At 47.9% G+C, this 21,059-nt stretch overlaps 1 protein-coding gene across 1 annotated transcript in view; it reads left to right on the top strand.

The window, feature by feature from the left end:
• LOC138568813 (polyunsaturated fatty acid lipoxygenase ALOX12-like) overlaps window positions 1–21,059 on the top strand; it is a 265,719-nt gene that overhangs the window by 133,599 nt on the left and 111,061 nt on the right. Inside the window, exon 9 of the mRNA XM_069646585.1 lies at window positions 1,111–1,197. Within this exon, the coding sequence (XP_069502686.1) occupies window positions 1,111–1,197 (87 nt within the window). The remainder of the gene's footprint in view (window positions 1–1,110; window positions 1,198–21,059) is intronic.

Here is a 21,059-nt window from a genome sequence, read left to right as displayed (position 1 = left end):
GTTTTCCGAGCATAGTGACCTGCTCTAAGACAAGGAAGTTAGTAATGAATTGTCCTATAAATATGATGAGCAAACAAGCAGGGAGAGAAGTCATTGTGCAAGCAGGTAACGGAGCGCAAGTACCGAAGTGTGACGCACCCACAAGGAGGTAAAGGAATCCTTGGACTGACAGCGTGAAGCACTCGCAACAAGAGAAAGAGGACATTCTGCTTGCAATGTAATGCATACACAATCATCTATGGGGGCTCTGCTAAAGACTGTGACTCACAGACGTTGAAGGAAGCAATCCTTCAATGTGAGAGTATGGCACACTCAGAAGCAGAATTAAAAGAATTTGACACTTGGGCAGAAAGTCGAAATTTGGCATTGACAAGGTGGTATATTCGCAAGTAGTGACATCCGATTATCATCCAGACAGCAATACATTATGGTAATCAGGAAAAGTAAATGCAGTATTGATTACATAGTTATGAGCAAGGAAATTAGCAAGTCCCCAGATAGTATAACACTTAATCAGGAAAAGGATTCTGGTACTAAAAGCAGCTCACTGACAATGTGAAATTCACAAGATAGTAACGTTGGTTAAATCATTGACGCATACGTGTGGAAGGATGTATTCGCCCCGAGAGTACAACAAACCAACAAAGCAACATACATTTTCTGACATTGTGACACACAAATAAGGAAGGAAGTCATTGTCCTGACGCACTTGCAAGCAAGAACCAGCCCTGGGACTGCATTATGACACACTCGCAAGCATGAAACCTAGCTCTGGTACTGACCTTGACAATCTAGAGAAATGAGCTGTGATACTGACATTGTGACACACTACAAGCAGGGTAAATGTATGATAGAATGTGTGACGCGCTCGCTAGCTGGTTAAGAATTCTTTATTCTGGTGTTCTAACATGTTATTAATGAGGCAGAGAAATCATGATCCTGGCAATATGCCCCACAAGCAGGGATGTCAGGTGGTACTGACAGTGACGCTCCCCAGCAGAGAGAGAGAGAGAGAGAGGGAATTTGGGGGGAGAGAGGGAGGGACGCACCAATACTGACTGTGTATTATACCAAAATGTAGCTGCTATTTACTTTCTTGCTTTGTTACAGCTCCTGATGCCTCACATGAGATACACCTTGGAGATCAATACCAGGGCTCGTGGACAACTCATCTCCAAGAATGGTATCTTTGATCAGGTGAGGTCTTGGATCATTTTTGTAACGCGAAAAAAGGGGCAAACCATGGAGTATATTGGTATATCCGAGCATGTCCCTCTCGAGACCTCTGCTAATCTACCTCCAACCTTCTGCAAGTGAGCCGGTTCTCCAAGCATAGATTTGGAGGGAGAACCCTTTCCTCAGCAGGTGCCTCCCTATGGAACAGCCTCCCTTCCACCCTCTGTCTTGAGCCTGAAATTCTCAAGTTTCGGAAACTCCTCAAGACCTTCCTCTTCTCCTCTTCATTCTCTTTCACCCTACCCTGCTAACCGAGCCCTCTGCTCTTCCTTCTCTTCCTCCTTCTACACAGCTTATTGCCTGTCCGCCTGGTGTACCTCGGAGCCTCACAGGTCCTAGGCACCCCTTCCAGTCCCTCTGCACTTGCCGCACTTGTAATAGAAAACCCTGAGAGCTTCTCTCCCTGCACTTCTCCAATCTACTAATGCACTTGGTCCCCTGCCCTCGATGTGTATACAGCCCTGCCTGAAGATCGTCTTTCGGTTCTCCCTTGTCTTCAAGCCTTAATGTGCACTAGGAAAAACCGCAGAATCGCTGACAGGCCTATTCGCTGTATCTAAACTGTTAAATGTTTCATATTCACTTAATCTTACTGTGCAGACTGTTATCGTCTCAGAAATTCAAGGGCTCTGAGCAACTATTGTTTTTTCCCTGTTTTCCCTCCTTCCTTGAGCGCTTTGAAACACTTGCCTGTGTGTGGGCGCTATATAAATAAACATTACCATACCATGTATAACGCTTGTGAGTGATCTAATGATTTGAAAGGTCTCAGAAGGTAAGGAGAGCAGAAAATTACTGGTTGCATCTTGTCACTAGTCTAGAGGCCAGATCTCTTTCTAGATAGACTATTATGAATCTGAGAATCAATATAGGACAGAGAAAGGGGTGGACAGATGAGGACTATCTATCCCTACCGGTCTAAACCCTATCCCTAGGCAGTGCTGATGTGCTGCCTGTCTAACAGTGGCTTCACTGGCTCCCGTTTGCTGCAAGGATCAAGCTAAAATACCTCTGAATCATCCATAAGGCTGTCTGGGGTCGGGGACCATGCTACCTGCAACTTGCTCTTACTAAATAGTCTCTCTCTAGTTTGTCTAAAACAGAGGGCCGGAGGTCGATCTCGTTGCTCGGCTGTCTTTCTCTTATGGGACAGCCTTCCCCTTCCTCTTCGTCTTGAGCCGGACCTCCTAAAATTCACAAAGCTCTTAAAGCCCTTCCTTTTCACCTCCTCCTTCTCTGCTTCCCTCCTCTGCTAATCTCACAATCGCTGTGATTGGTGACCAGGGCCCTTATGTGTCCTTCAGGTCCCTGGTCTGCCACACCCAATCGCCTCAGCCTCTGCATGCAGCTAGCACTGGTCTTGGCACTTACTGGCCTTCGCCACTGTAGGCCTGCACTTACCCACTTATTTTTACAGATGAAAGTTCCCTAGCACCTCATACACTGGGCATTTACACCTGCTGCTGACTCACGGGCAAAGGGCACTCCAGCAGTTACCCCCCCTTCCCCTCTTCCCATCCCCTCCCTGCACTTGCACGCTCTGAATGCTCACAAGGCCTAGTAGGTTTGTCTTTATACCCCAGTAATTTCTATCCTGTGTTACCTCCCTGTTGCTCTGTGGGCGCTTTGAAACACAATTTGCTTGTTGTATAAGCACCTAATAAATGCACAATAAATAGAGTAAGAAAAAGGGAAAAATCAATTGATAATTGCTCAACTCTTTGTCCTCTTTACTTAGTTATGATTCATTGTATGACAACACAGATGCAAGATTCTTAGTAAGTAATGGAGGTTTGGACAGGGAAACCAGCGTGAAGCTTCACTTCTTAGAAAGGTTAAAAATTGCGAGATAAGGGTAATTCCCGAGCAGTATTATGGCAAAGCTTGCTTTGTTGGCCAATACTGAAGGTGAATATGCCCTGATTAAAAACGTATCTCTAAGTAGAGGGCTAAAAACGTGTTATTAAGACTAAACCAGGGGGATGGACATTATGGTTTCTAAGTCTCCCCGTGGTTCTGACGTGAAATGCGGCAGGACTCTTCCTGCCGTCTCCACATATGTGTCGACCGCTGTCGGTGTGCTATGTAACTAATGCCACCTTCTTCAGCACTGTCTTCTAAATAGGTGGCAAGGAATATCTGTTTTTGAGGAGTGGTGGTATTTGCATTAACCACTCTAACTGTCGAAAATGCAAATGTCAAAATGAAATGGTCAACACCTTAGACTGGTTTGTAGAGACATTCAATCTGGCCCTATGAAAAATCAAAGGAACGGTATCGCTACTAGTACCACTAGTGTACATATTCATCTCAACATATTGTATTCTGTTTTCAACATTGTGGAGCATCACACATTTAGAAAAGGAATACTCGCAGGACACACTCTCAGGTTCAGGCTAATATTTATATTGAATGTGGCGGGTCGCACAGATGGGTGCACGATGGACCAGCCATATGGAGGAAGTCCTAAGGAGTGCTAAGTTAGCCCAAACCTTTACACGCAGAACTATGTTGATGAAGTAGTTGTGCATAGTTCTGAGGAGGCAGTGTGCCTTGGAAGGTGAGATAATAGATAAATGCTGTAGCGCAGGCATCTCTTCTAGCCAAATTGGTGCTAGGTGATTAAAACTGCCAGTTTAGTATGGTGCTAGACAGCCCTTACGGGTTCCAAGCAATCCCGTAATGTTTCTAGAGTTGAGGCAAATAATATGCAGTTCAAAGTCCCCAACCATAGCGGCTAGTTAATATGGGTAGACTAGTCGCATTACATTAGTGATTTACAGCAAATCTACACCGCTGTCAAATTGGATTTACATGGGATATCAATCCACCCATTCTCAAATTCACTCCTACAGGCATGAGGACCCCACCGGTACATGTAGGGGAACGGAGAAAGTTGTGTGCTTTCATGCTATAGGTTCTCAGCGTAGCATTCATGTGCAGACTATCTCCGAACAGTGAGGTAATGAAATTTCAAAAAACACGATTGCGTTTGCTCAGATAATATCGGCTTCCCTGTGAGCGCATATGTCTCATTTGACTTGCAGCCATGTCGCAACCTTATGCGAGTAACCTTTTGAATGATGAACCATCGTTGTTAAGTTTATCGTTGCTATGGTTACCGATAATGCATGCTGCGTTCTGCGTCGTGATTCCGCTAGTGGGATTGTGGTCTAGCTGGGGCACCATCATGAGGGGTTATTGTTATACCACAAACCTGAAGAAAGCTGCTCACGACACATGTAATGACTTGCAGCACTTTCAGGTTACTTTATTACATGTAGCCCGAGGGTTCCACCTACTTTTATGACCGATTGAGGGAGACACTCACAGCTCAGTTCTAACTCGAAACAATACATCCATCACGTTCACCCAACAATCTCTGGGCTACCATTCATCCACATGCACCATAATTCTGTGAACAGACAAGCAGGCAAGGGGGACAAGTGACAAGCGCAATCACAAGCCACATACACTCAACAACCTCACGCTCAATATAATAGTTACTTTTCAGATTCACGTAAAAACTGCTGTGGGGGGATGCAGTGCCCCGGTGAACCAATTTACAGGTTATCCGAGCATATGCAGAGTTGCCTAAGGCCTCCGGCCACATATTCCTCTCAACAGCCCTTGAGAGCTTTAACTGCTGAGGCAAATACATGGCCCTGAGCATTTTTTCCCTGACCGTGTGAAGGACGGACTCACCAGGCTTCGCATAACAAGTAACGACATAGCGATCAAGGCCTTCGAATGTGACTGCTTCTTTCTCCAGATAGGGAGGAGTGTAGTCCACTTAGGGCAAGGACCGCCGACCAGAATCTCCAAGGGGTAGGAGGCGATGGGAACAAACCAACTGGTGTTCTTTGCTTCACCTTGGTCTTCCAGCCAGATGAGCTGTCGGCACGTTAATGATAACGGTGGAAACCGGATGAGACTGTTGGGGACATGCGCATTATTGTGACTCACTTTTCCCTGAGATTTCCTTAGATAATCTAGCTGTGGGAACCATTGTGTTTCAAAGCATGTGTGCTTGCTCCTTTGGCTCTAATACCCAAAGGTTTCAAAGCGCGGACCCGGGGATCGAACTTGTGTCGTTTTGCTTCCAAGGTGAGCACGTTGCCCCTCAGCTATCCTCCCGAGATATGCATTTTTATTTGATCTGACCCCTGTATGTCTTTTGGTTTTGGAGTCTGAAACTCCATAGGCATCATAATTTGGTATTGACACACAGCACCCTCAGTGCAGTGTCACAGAGAAGTCATTTGGATTCCTCCAAGGTTTAAATACTTTCTATGGGATAAACTACTGTTTGCCAGAGTAGTGAAGTTAAATTGACTTTACTTACCTTTTTCTCTTTGTATACCCAGCACACACTATCTTACATAGAGTGCTGGAGTGCTTACTTAGTATCCCCTTTGTCTACCTTCCCTTGTAACAATTTTATGTTACCCTTTCTACAATTAATGGCTGGGGACAGTGGTTTACTTTTTCCTACCATTGTGCGTTTTTACTGCAGGCTGCCCTCGCAGCTGCAGTATTGCACCCCTGGGGGGCCTATTTTGTCAAAATGGCCCCAGTTTTCTTTTTTCGCCATTTCTTGTTGGAAAGGTCCTTCTTGAGATTTACTCTGCGCGCCAAACCAAGTTTGGTCCCTTTGTTAATTTTGTCTTTGGCGGGTTTCACTGGTGAAGCCCGCCTCTGGCTCCAGCGTGTCTGGCAGGGCAGGAAGCAAGGGAGGTTCCCGAAATTCCCTGTGCTTAGTCTGCTTGCTTACAGGAATGCACCCAAAGTTCATTGGCGGGCTGGCTGACTTGGAGGACAGCCACCCTGCAGTGTGAGTTAAAGCTAGGCTGCGAATGAATAGGAGAGAATTGCATAAAAGGCGAGGCCTTTTGCAAGGAAGGCAGAGTCGACCACTGGAAGAAGGAACCAAAGAAAGAAACTGAGAGAAGCTTGCTGCAGCTCCTGGACCGTTGGTTTGCCCGGTGAAGCCCTGCTGCAGTGCTGAAGCTCCAATTTCGACATCGAGAAGCCCGGAAAGGACAACTTCTCCCCTTGGGTTGGTGAGAACATCAGCCTTAAAACGAACTCAACTGGAACCCCTCTCTCTGCTGACTGTACTTCCATTGCTGCTGCAGGAACAGAGTGCCAGGGGACCAGAACGCCCGAATCAAGTGCATTGCCTTTAAGCCGGAACCCGAGCTCCAGGAAGATCTTCCAGACTCCCTCGAAGCTGAACCAACTAAGCCTGAGCCACCTTAACCGAATGCTGGACCCCAGAAGCAAGGAAAGTTCACAAGGTGTCCAAGAACCGCGGTGGGAATATTTGCGAGTAGCTGAAACCATGAAGTGCTGCTGAAGTGTGCCCATTGCTGCCGCCGAGCTACAAACTGTAGTGCAGGAGACCCCATACATCCTCTGATATTTTGTCCTGAAGACAGCGGCCCAGGAACAACCGGATCTGCAGGACTACAACAGGAAAAGAAGCCAACTGGAAGCTTTTCTTCAGACTTGAGGTACTGTGAAACCAGGGGTCCTTGCCTCCTTGTTGAGTGAAGCTTGCTTGCTCTCGTTTGAGACTTGCAGTAGATGGCTTTGCAGAGTTGCTTGCAGCTTCTTCACAAGCCTCGCAGCTTGTGGCCCAACAGGGATTTCTTTTTACAAGAAAACTCTCTTTAACGTTGTGCAAGACTTTTGCCTAGCTTCAAGAAGTGCCTCAGCTCTCCTAGACTTTTCTCAATTGGCATTGGCTGTCCTGGCTCCCTGAAGACTCTTGTTACCCTCTGACTTTTTGTTTAACTATCACTCCAAAAAGTCATACATACCTTACTTGTATAGCCAGTGGCGTAACACAAAATGTGGGGGCCCCCCTGCGAGCCATGCTGAGGGCCACCCCCCCAACTCAGCAACAAATCACTGGTCGCGCCACACTCTGGGTCACCATAGATCATCACGCTTGCGCAATACCCACAAATGTGCTGCTGAAGGTATATGCCACACACTGCACTAGCAGAACGATATAAATATGTGTTTTAATGCACACACCCTCGCTTCAGCCTTGGCCGAGTTCTGTAATCACACTTTCACCACTGGCACGTTCCCCTCTCCCGTTAAGCACTCCCTTGTGCATCCACTCCTCAAGAAGCTGTCTGCCGGTTCTGCCTGCCCGGCAAACTATTGCCCAATCTCCATCACCCCTTTCCTGGGCAAACTGTTGTAAAAGCTGTCCATCTCCCAGCTTACTCTCCACACGGAATATGTTGGTTGTGCTCCAGGACCTTCAGTCTGGCTTCAGAGCTGCCAGAGTCACGGAAACTGCTCTCCTGAACACCTGTGAAGATCTGCTCTCTAACATTGATTCCAGCATTCCTTCTGTCCTCAACCTCCTTGATCTTTCCTCTGCTTTCGACACGGTCAATCACGCCATCCTGATCAATCCTGTTGAATCGACTCCATGAGAACATGGGCATCACGGATCAGGCCCTTGAGTGGCTGACCTCCTTCCTCTTGGACAGTCCCTCCCAGGTCCAACTTGGTCCCTTTCTCTCTGCTCCATCCTCTCACCCTGGTTTTTCAACCTCTACTTGGCCCCTTTGGCCCACCTGATCTCTACCTTCGCCTCTAACTTTCAATGTTATGCAGATGACACGCCGCTTTCCTTCAGGCTCCCCTCAGACTCCTCTCCTCTCTTGCTCATTCCTGACTGTCTATCTGCGATTCAGGATTGGTGTGCCTCCAATGATCTCTGCCTTAATGTCAGTAAGTCGGAGATCCTTCTTATTGGGACCCCAGCCCCTGCTTTCCCTCTCTCACTCTGGCCGCCCGCCTTGGGCCCTCTTCCTTCGACATTCTGTGAGGCAAACGACCTGGTGTCATCTTTGACTCCACTCTCTCGTTCTCTCCTCACATCTCGGATGTCGCCAGGAAGTCCCACTACCAGCTGCTCCTCTTCAAAGGTACTCTTCCCTTGCTCACTTTCCCCCATAACTCACTGTCTCCAGAGCCTTGGTTCTCTCTAGGCTGGACTACTGCAACATCCTCTTTCTCAATCTGCCTTCCTCTACTCTCCACCCTCTGCAACTAATCCAGAAAAGGACTGTGAGACGTATCCTTGGCCTCAAGCCCAGGGATCGTATCTCTCCAGCCCTGAAATCTCTCCACTGGCTCCCAGTTGCTGCAAGGATCAAGATCATTACCCTTTGCATTGTCCACAAGGCTTTCTGGGCCTGGGTCCCACACTACATCCAACGCTCTCTTCCAAAATATCTTCCTTCTCAAGCCCTTTCCTCTGTTACCTACAACTCTTTGAGGGTTAAACACTTTTTCAGGCAGAGAGTGGGTGGTAGATCTCTCTCCTCTGCAGGCACCTCCCTCTGGAATAGCCTCCCTGCCCCTCTCAAATTTGAGCTGGACCACCTGAACTTCCGGAAGCAGCTCAAACCTTTCCTCTCTCTCCCTCCCCTGCTGGCCTACCTGACCTACTTGTCTGCTGTATCGACTGGTTGCTTGGCTACCCTCAGTCTCACTGAGTCCAGACTCTTTCTTGATCAGTCACTCTTGCACTGCCTCTGGGCCTACCATGCACTTAGGGGCTGTAACTGTAACCCTACAGTCCCTTGTTCTCCTTGCCTTGCACTACCCAGAGCCGGTGTCCAGACATTTGGTCGACCTAAAACTGGTCGAATGACATTTGGTTGACGCAATTTGGTCGAAAACCAAATGGTCGCATTTTATTTTTAATTATATATTTATTTTTCGGGTTTTTGTTTTTTTACAAAAATGGGTTTTTAGAAAAAAAAGGGGTTTGCGGGGGGGGACCCCCCCCCAAAAAAAAGGTGAAAATAAAAAAATTCGACCATTTGGTTTTCGACCAAATTGGTTCGACCATTTGTCTGGTCGACCAATTTTTTTCGACCAAATGTGTGGAAACCCCCAGAGCCGCGCTGCACTTACTCAGAGCATTGCTGCCCTTTTTTCCCTCTCCTCTCCCTTGCACTCCCCCCCTCGCTTTTCCCCCTTGCACTTCTCGTTCTTGCACTTGCATGATCTGAATGACACAAGGCCTAGTAAGATTGTTTGTCTTGTCCTCCCTCTATTTTCCCGCCCTTGTCTTGCTGCGCCTAGAAACACTTGTGTACAGGCGCGTTATAAATGACTTATATCATATCATTTGATCAGATGCCCAGAAAAATATACAAAGCCACAGTGAGAAGCCGCTAGACTGGCAGCACCCAAATGGCAGTCTAGCCAGGTAATTCACTTAGCAGGACTGCTTTATCAGAATGCCCAGTTAAAAAAAAATGTCATACCAAACTGAGGAATAACTAGACTGTCTACACCAAAATGCCTCTCTAGCCACTAATACCACATATCCTGCCTGATTAGCCTGGACATGGACGGCCTTTATGATTTGTTGCACAATCCTGCACCCCCACCCCCACACATACATCCCCTCTCCCTCCCAACCCTACCCCAACCTCCAAACTCAGCTCCTGGGCCCAAAATTACCTCCACGTCCCTCTTCCTTGTCCCAGAGTTTACGCATGAGGCTCTTTGCCTCAGGTAATTACTGGGATGAGGAAAAGTGGGACTAGAAGTAATGATGATTACAGGGCATTACCTCCATGTACCTCTACCTCATCCCAGTACTTGTGTATAAGGCACTCTGCCTCATACACAAGTACTGTCTCATACACACTGGAACGAGGAAGAATAGGGCTAGGAGTAATGAGTAATCAAGGCATTAAACGCAAGTATTGGTGCAACACCATTGAGTTGACTGGGATTCAGCACTCCCTCCCCCATCCCCCTGACATTTTGGGCTATGATGACTCAACCTGGTCGACCTTCACAGCAGTTGCCAGACCGAACAGGACACAGATGTTAAATGGCACCTGGATTTTGCTATTAGCAAGAGCCTAGCAATTACTAACATAAAGCATTTCACTGTTAGTACCTGCATTCAAATGCCACATTTTTTAGGCAATTGAAATCGTGATGTGGGTTTAATACTTGCATGCCAGCGGAGTGATTGGAAGGGTAGGGAGGCGGCAGGAGACCGCTCATTCTCACAGCAGTCCATAAGTGAGTGCTGTCAAACTTGAAGGAGAGAGTTAACTGCTTGTAACATTGAAGCTGCACTAGAATAGTCTCATTAAAATGCATAAAGAAATGAGGTGCCCCAAACAAATAAGTTTGCCCCTCCCTCACCACCCATGAAGTTGGCGCCTCTCCCAATATTTGAAGGGTTAGCCCCCTGAAATGTAGATTTGTTGTGCCCCTGAACGCAAGCACACACACCATTCACCATATACACACACGCGCACCCAGCCATCCATATATTTAAGTGTGCACCCTTTCACCATAGAGGCACACACTACCAGGCACCCACCCATACATTTAAGTGTGCACCCTTTCATCATATGCTCACACAGGCAGCCACCTATACATTTAATTGTGCAGCCTTTCACCCTACACTCACACACACGTCATGGGGTTGAGGGGAGCCCTAATACTTCCCCAAAAACTGGGCCTCATTACAACTATGCCAGTCTGGAAACTACGGTGCCAGTAGGCTTACCGGCACTGTTGTTTCCGGATCGGCATATTACTGCTCTGCGGGCGGTTGCTATCCCACCCGGCAGGTTAGATCAGACCTGCCAGGCGGATTGACACCCACCCGCAGAGTTTTCATGGAAGCACCGGCACCATTATTAACGGTGCCAGTGCTTCCATGGACCTCATTCCGTAGAGTCCAATGGAAATGGGGACTTACCATTTGCCGGCGCCTGACTTCCCCGACCGCGGGCTTGTAAAATGCCTGTTTTCCCGGGAAGTTGGGCATCGGTAAATCATTACGGGTCCGGCGGCAACCTGCCGGTAGCACCGGCACGGTTACCTCCAAACCCGTAATGAGGCCCATTGTTTCTTTTTGAAGTCACTCTGACTTCTTAAAGAAATTATTTCTGTTAAGGACCGAACCATAACGGCAATAATTTCTTTGGGAAGGCAGAGTGACTTAAAAAATAAACTTTTTCTTTTTTAAGTCATAGGGCTCCCCCCACACTATGACATGGAGGCCTCCAGCCTAAGGTCAGCCATGCCATGGGGGGGGCGGAGCCCTCTCACTTCAAAAAGAACATTTATTTTTGAAGTAACTGCCTTTATAAAGAAATGATTTCGGTTACAGAAATCATTTCTTTATAAATGCAGAGTAAATTGAAAAAGGAAAAAAATAAATTTGGAAAAATTTTTCTCCAGGGGGGCCCCCCCACACATGTGCTGGCGGGGCCCCCCGCACCGCAGGGGGTGCGGGGGCCCCTGTTACGCCAGTGTGTATAGCTGGAAACCGGTTAATCCATATTGCATTGGGGGATTCTAAAGTGCTTACCTGTTTGAGAAACTTGTTCACCATTGTTTCCTTCCCTAACCTTTTCCTTTTTACCACAACTTCAGCATTACTTTTTAAGTGTGGAAAGTGATATATTAATGTCCACAAAGTCCTAATAACAATTGAAGTTACCTGAGGGTGTAGGAAGTGTCTGTGTGCCATCTCAAAAGGGTATCTACTTACCTGAACTGAAGTGTATATTTAAGTGTTGCATATTTTAAAACTGACTGTTAAATTAATCATTATTTTAATCAAGAAACCTGGAGTATATTTGTTTTATTTGAATACATGTCATTGTGAATCTCTGTTACAACCGTACAGCTCTCATTGACCCCTCTTGAGATAAGCCTGACTGCTCAGTCACTTTACCAACTTGTGTAGTACAGGCCTATACCAAAGGTTGGGTTTCCTATTGCCAAGAGGACAAGGCTGGTGTAGTCTCCCACAGGGTTACTACATACAATCTTGCCTAACATAGTCAATGGACACAAAGGTGACATTCTAAGAACGTGGTTCAAAATATGTTTAAGCAAAATAGTGCAATTCCCAATAGAGACTTCTGTTATGTCTTTGGTTCTTTTAGGTTTGGCCAGCAATAAATCTGCCGCCTGAGATGTGAAACTTGCACCAGTGACGATGTCTCGTGCTTAACGTAGGGACCCAACAGTAGTTGTTGTTTATGATGTTAATGGTTATATATTTTATAGCGCAAGGAGCAATGAAGTACAGTACGGGTCATAGAGCAAACATTGGTAGCGAGAATTTAACAAGTCATCAAGTAAACATTAGTATCAAAGTACAGTATACGGTTGGGGGTTGTACAAGAAAATGCAGGTTACAACTAGATGTTGTTGGAAGAGCCAGATCTTCAGTATTTTCCCAAAGTGAAGGAGACTTGGAGCAGTCCAGATTGCCACCAGGATGGAGTTCAATGGGATCGAAGCGTAGCATGGGCAGGAGACTGTTTTCTTAGTTTCCTGGAGATTGTTTCTTCGTTGCCTCCTTGCAAGCCAGTGTGGTTAGGTATCGCTACATTACTGTTATAACAAAATGCCGAAAGCGTGTTTACTGTACATTCAGTGGTAACCAAAATACCAAATCCCATTATACCAAACAAGGGGAGCAGGATTTAAAGGGGTGTCCCCCGCTCCTTTTGTTCGGTATAATGGGTTCAGGGGTTGTGGGGTTGTTCTTTTCTATTACACGGATAGCGAGGGACAGTAAAGTACCAGTTCTGACCCATGTTCATGAAAGGGAACTGGCGTTGCAGGGAGATGCAGAGTCAGTGGCACACAGTGTGCCGCCAACAGGTAAGCTGGGGTGTGAAGGGTTAGTGTGTGTCGGGATGCGGGAGAAACAGGTTCTGTGATCACTGCGTGGCACGATTTTCGTATTCAGCATTTTCATTGTTGGAATTTCGGGCTGTGCAGTGATCACCTAAATCCGTGTGGTTCTGGTGATGGGCAGCACTTGGTCAACTCGCAGTATGACAGATGTTTATAGTTTGGCCGACAGGTAGGCTGGCATACTGGCAGTGGTTGCCTTGTAGGTGAATCATACGGTTGTGAACCAGATCCTAGCTGGGATGCAGAGCTAGTGTAATTTGTGCAAGATGGGGGGTGAAGTTAACTTTCCTAGAGCCGGTGATAAGGTGAGCTGCGGCATGGTTGTCTGCTTTGAGAGGGCCCAGGTGAGCCTCCGGGAGCACTGCTTGTAGGGAATTGCCTCCACTGATGTGTAAGATCACAAGGGCCTGCACCACCATTGGAAAGTCCTAGAAGAACTTGATCTTGTGGTGTAGTGAGATCTGATACCAATACGTTTGGGCATTTTTTGTGGTGTGTTGTTAAAAAGATAGACTGCTATCCACAGTGGAGCCTAGGGATTTTGCTGAGTGGGTGAGGTTTGGACCAGAAACACATTTTATCAAGCTACCTTTTTTTTAAAAACCTGTATTTGTAATGTATCAATTATAATGTCGTAATTAAGCCCATCAGAAAGTTAGAGCTCATGTACATTTGGAGTCGAGGGTTATATGATCAAAGGGTTACATTACCCATTGCGTACACATTCCCCCATCTGCCTCTCCTCACACCCAACTCGTGGGGCTGACACCTCCCCACCCAACCTCCACAAATGCAGTTCCTACTACTCTATTGTGTTCGTCCTGTCTGCAGTAGCCAAAAACCAGTTCAAGCTTGACCAGATGTCCTTTGTCCTGCTAGCTGGGGCTGCAGCATGGCCTATGTAACTGTCTGATCATAGCAATAAACGATGTATCCAATCTTTTATTCAGCAATCGGCCTTTTGAGCCCATTTATCTTCCCAGCACATGACCGCAGTCTGCCTGGCCACCACCGTTGCCAATTTGACAAATCTCAATTCCTCCTGTGTCTCCAGCCAGAATAGGACCAGCAGCCAGAGTTTAGTGTCCTCCTGTAATATCACACCTATGCTGGACAGTTTATTTTATTCCCATCTCACTCCAAAAACACCATACTCTAGCACCCCCCTTGCCAAATGCATGATATCTACCTGATCTCTTGCACCTCTCTTAAACCTTTGAGATATCCGCATGGTATGTGTGAGCCTTATCTGGAGTGTAGTAGGACTTGTTCAGATGGATCAGATTTTGCCCCGAGTACAGGGATAGTTTCAGTTTGACACGCTTTTGTCCACTCCTGATCCGTAAGTGCAGTCTCCAGCATCCCCTCCCACTGTGTCCTCGCTGTATTTGTAACAGGTACCCTATTTTCTCCAGAATTAGATCTTTCATAGATCTCATGCTGTGAATATTCCTCGTCGTTAGGCTGGGAATCCTTGGTAAGCTAGAGAATTTTAAACTTAAACTGAAAGGTTCAGTTACTTATGTGCTCTAGTATAGTAATTTTGGGTCATTCTAACCACAGCCAATAGGAAATGCTTCCTTACCTCCTCCTCTGTCGGCCATCTTCAGATCCTTTACCGCACATTCATGTTGGAGTCCTAAAAAAATCTCTCTATTAACTTTGAGAAATAATCTTTCATTGAATCTTTTAACAAAGCTAAAACCATCTTTCAAGGACTGGTCGACATCGTAATCAATGGGACAAGTACCGTAGTCCGACGGCTCCCGTCTGTCAACGAATCCCCTTGCCATCCATTCATCTGCATTTTGGACCTACCTGATGGCAGAGACATAGAGAAAAAGTATTTTCAATGCCTGTGTTCACTGCGGCCTGAAAAAAGTCTATATTGAAGGCCTGCACGATGACTGCTTATACTGCTTGTATCTGCATGGAATAGGAAGAAATTACTGTATGTAAACTCCAACCTGTCAAAGTCAGAAAATGCATACCACCAAAGGTCCGAACACCAAAAGTTCGAACCTTTGGTATGCGTTTTAGGTAGGTTAAACAAAATAAAAGGGCGGGGTTTGCGGGGGACACCCCCGCAGCACACCGGTTAAAAGAAAAAAAAAAGTTGGCTGCGAGGGTGTTGGGTGGAACACCCCTGCAGCTGTCCGGAAAAAAAAAGACACATCACGGAAGTGAAAGGAACTGGTGCCGCAGAGACACAGCGTGTCATGAAAGGTAAGTAGGGTGTGCGCGGGGGTGTGTTGGGGGTGTGGGTGGGGGTGTGTTGGAAGTGGGGGTGTAGTTTTGTAGGGTTTTGCAATGTATGTTTGCATAGGAAATGTACAAACATTTTATGGTGCGTACATTTCCCATGCACATTTTTCCTTTGCAGCCTTTTCCGCGACAGAAACATCACGTAGATTCCATCCGCATCATGTTATCAAAGAATGCAACATTTGTCAGTATTTTTCCTGTCAGACACTCTGCGAACGACATCAACGAGTTGCGTGGCTCGAAGCCAGTGGGGCCTCCCTCTTCTTCAGTACAGAGTCACTCCTCACTTCGGCAGGTTAGGACGACCCTGCAAACGCCTCTGGTAAGGGGGTCAACGACCCTACAAACCACCTCTGATAAGGGGGTCTAAGTCGCACAAGCAGTTTTTCAGCAGCAGGAAAAAGGCACATAGCGAAGCATCCAGAGACAGGCCAAGACTGTCTCACCAGATGAAGAGAGACCTTCTTCACCTTAGGTCGGTGGCCCAGCTTTTCCAAGGGACAAGGGAATGCCAGCCCCTTCCTCTCGACCACTGGAACCCAGACTGTCTGCGAAGATGGCTGTGAGAAACCTCAAGGTATCTTTTCAGCTAGTCCCCGGAGATCTGTCATCCAGGTGGCCAGGACACGGCCATCGCTATTGATCCAGTTCCTGGGGTGGACCAGTGGGGGAGGATCACCTGGATGGGGGTCTTCGGGTAGTGGAAGTGGGACACCGAAGGGTGAGACGCAGTATCCCCTTTCTTATAACACCTTTTCCCTCATCCTACCCCATAGGATATTTTGACGCTCCACACCCCAACCCCCATTTCTGCCACAAACACTTTCGTACACTGGGAAAGACAACGGACCAACACCAGAGCATTTTTACCTGCCATGTCGCAACACAAGTGTCAGGCAGAGTCAGGCAATTGACAACTACACACCTGACGGCCCCTTCCCTTCCCCACAGGGATAAAAGGCAGAGTACAAGAGCATTTTTTGAGCAAGGCCAACCGCACGAGGAAGCAGCTATTCCAGGACAGCAGTTCAAACAGGGAAGAAAGGCGGCGAGACCTGAAAGGATGATAAGGAGGGAAGTGCCCTCGCCCTTTTCAACCCAGACCCGCGAAGCCTCCATGAAAGGAATCATAAGACCGGGAACGACGTCTGGCATGTGGTATAAAACGCTGCACAGTACCCTCCCGTACTAATCGCCAATGCAGGGAGACGTGCCTGCTGCCGTGGTATCGTTGTTGACTCCAACGAGTTCAACACAGCCGTTGAGTCAGAGAGAGCTGATAGTGAGCCGGACTGTGTTGAGCTGAAGGTTGCATCAGCAGCATTATATGAACTCTAGGAACATTTGAACAAATAAATTGTGTGTTTTTGACCTTTTGGGAAAGCCCAGTGAAGGACCAGCTACAGAGTTGTCGGGCACAATGGAAGCGCTCATTCAAAGGACTCTGGCTGGCCCCCTTAGTTGAAAATACAAATACCAGGAGGCCCTAGGAGAGGCCGACGTGAGGTGTCAGAGTGGTCATTAAGGGTCATGTCAAACCTCTTGTTCAATTGAGTCTCTCACCCGTTGTTAAGAGGAAAGCTAAGGGAAGTAAATTCCGCCTATTGTCACGATCCATGCCCCTGACCCCCTCAGGTATAGCAGCCTCCTGGCAGCAGTGGGCCTAAAGCCCTTCACGCTGGCCCCAAGGGCCTTAAAACTCCATCAGAAACAAACATGGAGTCAGTCCTGGTGCCTTTGGCGCCAGGCTCATTTTCAGGAATAAAGCAATACCATTTTTGGACCTTAATCCAACATGGAGTCCTATTACACAGCTCAGTTATTAAGAACCAAGCCATACGGTCTAGTGTTTTGGGTGTGGCTGGGACTGGAACTACTTGGCCTGGAACTACTTTACCTGGGCTATTTAAGCCACACCCAAACAGCAGAACATGCTCACCGTGTCCAGCTCCTGCTAATCTGCTTCTCCGGTGGCCCGATCCTGAAGCCCTAGATCCGAATTCCATTTAATAACCTGAAGAACAAGAACAGCATTAGTGAGCAAGAACACTTACCTGTGAAGTAACCACTTACCTCGCCCATCTCCGGAGTTCACCGCAACCTGCAAAGGTAAAGAAACAAGGACAGCAATAATAATTCTTACCTGGGCAAGCAGCGAGTCCTGGCAGCACCCTACGCTTCTCTTACCTCTCCCATCTCCGGTTTTCACAGCAACCTGCAAGGGGGAAAGAGCAAGGTCAGCATTAACAAGGCACTTACCTGGACAAGCAGCGCTTCGATCGCTCATCACCCTGGAACATTACAGCAACCTGAACAAAGAAGAGAAGAGAACACAGGTTAGCAATTAACACCAATAAACAGCGCGCGCTCCACGCATCAATAACTCACCGTGGTCTTCGCCATCGGTGCGGCAACTCTGAGATCGCAACCATCCCTTTGAAAACAAGACATTGTTAGGGAACAGCGTAGTGGAGCAAGACGCAGAGAAGACGGAGAAAACAGAGGGAAAGAAAGAGACAGATAAAGACGGAAAAGACATTATAACTCACCTGGAAGACAGCAAGCAGAGTCAGAGACACAGCCGGTCTGGACCCGACATAAGGGCACACGGACCAGTGAAGGAACTAGGTCCACGGAACGCCTGCACCAACCACGCGCCCCTGCACAGAGACGCAGGACGGAGAGTTCAACGCACAAAAACCTAAGGCGCTACCCAACCTCTGGCACATAACCAAGCAGAAAGGGGTCCAGGATAGCGCTTAGACCTCCATCCAGTATCGTGTGGCGCCCCCGTGCATACCAGGTGAGGGTAACACCTATTGCGATAAAGCAAAGTGAATTGTGTATCTGGCAAATGTGAACGCAACTGAGGGATGCCTGCGTATCGGAGTGAAGCATAATACACCCGAGAATCTTGTGTTGAAAAGAGTGAACCCGACCGAGGGATGTCCACAGTGAAAGAAGGATCAGAGCCCGCCTGAGGGTGCCCAAGGAAAGGGCAATCCCCCAACATGAAAGAAGACAGGCCAGGGCCTGATCGGTGATACCCAGGTTATCACGGAGACGGTTGAGCAGGATGTTATGATTGACCATGTCGAAAGGCAAACGAGAGATCAAGTAGGATGAGGACAGAGGGAATGTTAGAGTCGAGGTTGGAGAGCAGATCTTCACGGATGTTCCGGAGTGCATTTTCCGGGCTTCTGGCAGCTCTAAACTAGCCTGATGGTCGTGGAGACAGCCAACAGAATCAGAATGGAGGTTAACCTGCGAGATGGCCAGCTTTTCCAGGAGTTTGCCCAGAAAAGGAGTAATGGAAATTGGGCGATAGTTAGCCGGGTAAGAAGGATCAGCTGTGGGTTTCTTGTAAAGAGGATGCACAAGAGAGCTTCAGAGGGGAGGGAAAGGCTCCTGAGGCAAACGAGAGGTTGCAGAAATCGGGCAGAGCTGGAGCGAGGGCGTCAATTTGGTCCTTGATAGTTTTAGAAGAACAGGAATGAACCTGTTTTGACGATAGATCGGACTTGCCTAGCAACCTCGTCAGGGGAGAAAAGAGGAAAGGACAAAGAGGGTGGGCGGTGGCTGAAGGAGTGTCACAATTCACAGGAGAGGGAGAGTAGGGGGAGGGTAGGAGAGGGTGGACAGAATGTCCTGGGTTTTTGAGATGAAGTGAGTGGCAAGGGACGTGCAAAGGGCCTGGGAGGCGACAGGAGAGCTAGAGACTTTAGCAAGGTTGGCCAGCTCCATGCAGATTTAAAAAGTTTGGCCGAGCTGTTTGATGCCGCAGAGATACAGGTTTGGATGTGGACGTCCTTCTTGGTGTGGACAGAGTCGGTATTTCCTTTTGGAGCAGGCGACAGGCCAGTTTGTCAGAGGATGAACAAGATGAGTTTAAGGAGTGCTGACTCTGTGCTGTGGCCTGCCCAGAAGCCGGACTGAAGGACTCCCAAGATGTGGTTGGTTTCCAGCTGGTGCTGGATTTGGAGATGGGCTGCTCTGTCGAGGATTTTCAGTAAGAAGGGGACTTTAATAATCGGTTGGTAGTTGTTCGGGAGGGCCGTGTCCAAAGTGGGGGTTCTTTTGTAGCGGGAGAACCCAGGCATTCTTGTGGCTGGAAGGGACTGAGCTTGTCTTTACCTCAAAGGAGGCATTAATGAAGGCTGTATTTGAACAGGTTAATGGCTTGCTCGCAATCTTTGAGACCGCCTTTACATCTGGAGGGTTTGAGACTCGTTAGGATGTGAACTGTTTCCAGTTGCGTGACTTTATGGAAGCTGAGAAGTGGGGTGCTGAGGCTGTTGGTCGTGGGGGAGGGCAAGTATCAGGAACGGATTGTTGCTGTAGTTTCAAAGCAGATCGTTTGGTTAGGATTTTGCTGTGTAGAGCATCAATTTTTTGTACCAGAGCAGTTTTGATGTTGGTAAACCAAGTTATGTCCTTCATAATGGTCGAGGGTGGGATGCTCAGAGTTCCGAGCTCTTTGAGAATGGTGAATAGTTCTCTGGTGTCCGATTTAGCATTGGAAATTCCGGCATTGAATGTAGTAGCTTTAGCCTGAATAATGGCTTTTTTAGTTTAGCTGCCTTCGAAAAAGTTAGCATAAGGACGTCCAAAGGGGTTTTTCTCCAGGAAGGTTTGGCACGTCCTTTCTTTGCTCAAAATACAAGGAGGTCGGGGGTAAACCAGGAGTTAATATGTCCTGCTGGTTAGGTTTTTTCAGAGCTAGCGGGCGATGGTGTTAACTGCAGATTTTAGGGCCATGGAGTATAGGTCTGCTATAATGTTGGGATCGTGAGAGCAGATGTATTCTAGTTTGAGTGCCTTGAGATGGGGAAGCAACCTATCCTTGGTCAGTTTGCTTGAGCTACGTGCCATGGTTGGCAGTAGTGTTGTGGTGGTGGGTTTGATAGGGTGGCATAGTGGGATCTCCAAGGCCTTGATCTGATGGTCGGACCATGGACAGGGGGTGTTGGAACTAATAGAGAGAGAGCAGTTGAGGTCCGAAACCTAGGGCATTCAGAGAGTTGGCCACAGTGGAAGCTTGTAAGTCGGAAGGGTCATTCAAGCCCAAGTTCAGGTCACCAAGGAGAATAACTTTTGTTAAGGGTTGAATGTTAACGCCCATCATGTGTAGGTCACCTTTTAAGGTAAAGGTAGGACCTGTGGGGGCGTAGATGACGTGGCTGTGATAGTGGAGGTGGGGGATGTGGAAAGCTTCACAGAGATGAGGTCACAGTGCCTGATGGAGGTGTTGAAAGGCCTTCTGCATAGTGTGGCGTTGCCCCGTAAGGGCTGCGCACGCGGCGGCGTGACGTTGCACGTCGCCGCGTGCGGCTTAAATAAACGGGGCGTTCCCGGAAGCGGTAGAGCGACCGGGGAGCCCGAACCTGACGGACGTGTGAGTGTGAGCTCTGTTGGGTTGGGGGCTCACGGGCATGCCTGGGGGGCAAAGGACAGACCCCCACCACTGCCTCTAGTGTTGGGTCTGTCGTTCCCGAAGATGGTGTATCCTGCTGGGATAGTCAGAGAGAGGTCCGGGCCAGAGGCTGCATGGAGCCATGTTTCCGTGATTGCAAGTGCGTCAAGGTTGTCGGTTAAGAGGAAGTCATGGATGTCCAGCACGTGGGCTGGTAGGGAGCTGGCCTTGACCAAAGCAAACATGATTGTTGGCTTGGCTGGGTTTGTACATTCGCTGGCATTGGCGTTGTGCCGTTGGCTTTCCTGCCAGTTAACATTAGAGTCCTGACTAGATGCATCAAAGGTGCAGGCAGTGGGGATAGGATCCAAGTGAATTGAAATGAAGCAGGAACTTTCCCTGTCTGTGT

The sequence above is a fragment of the Ambystoma mexicanum genome, chromosome 1p, assembly GCF_040938575.1.
Source record: "Ambystoma mexicanum isolate Mex_15411 chromosome 1p, UKY_AmexF1_1, whole genome shotgun sequence".
Classification (NCBI taxonomy): domain Eukaryota; kingdom Metazoa; phylum Chordata; class Amphibia; order Caudata; family Ambystomatidae; genus Ambystoma; species Ambystoma mexicanum.
This window is presented reverse-complemented; position numbering and strand designations above follow the sequence as displayed.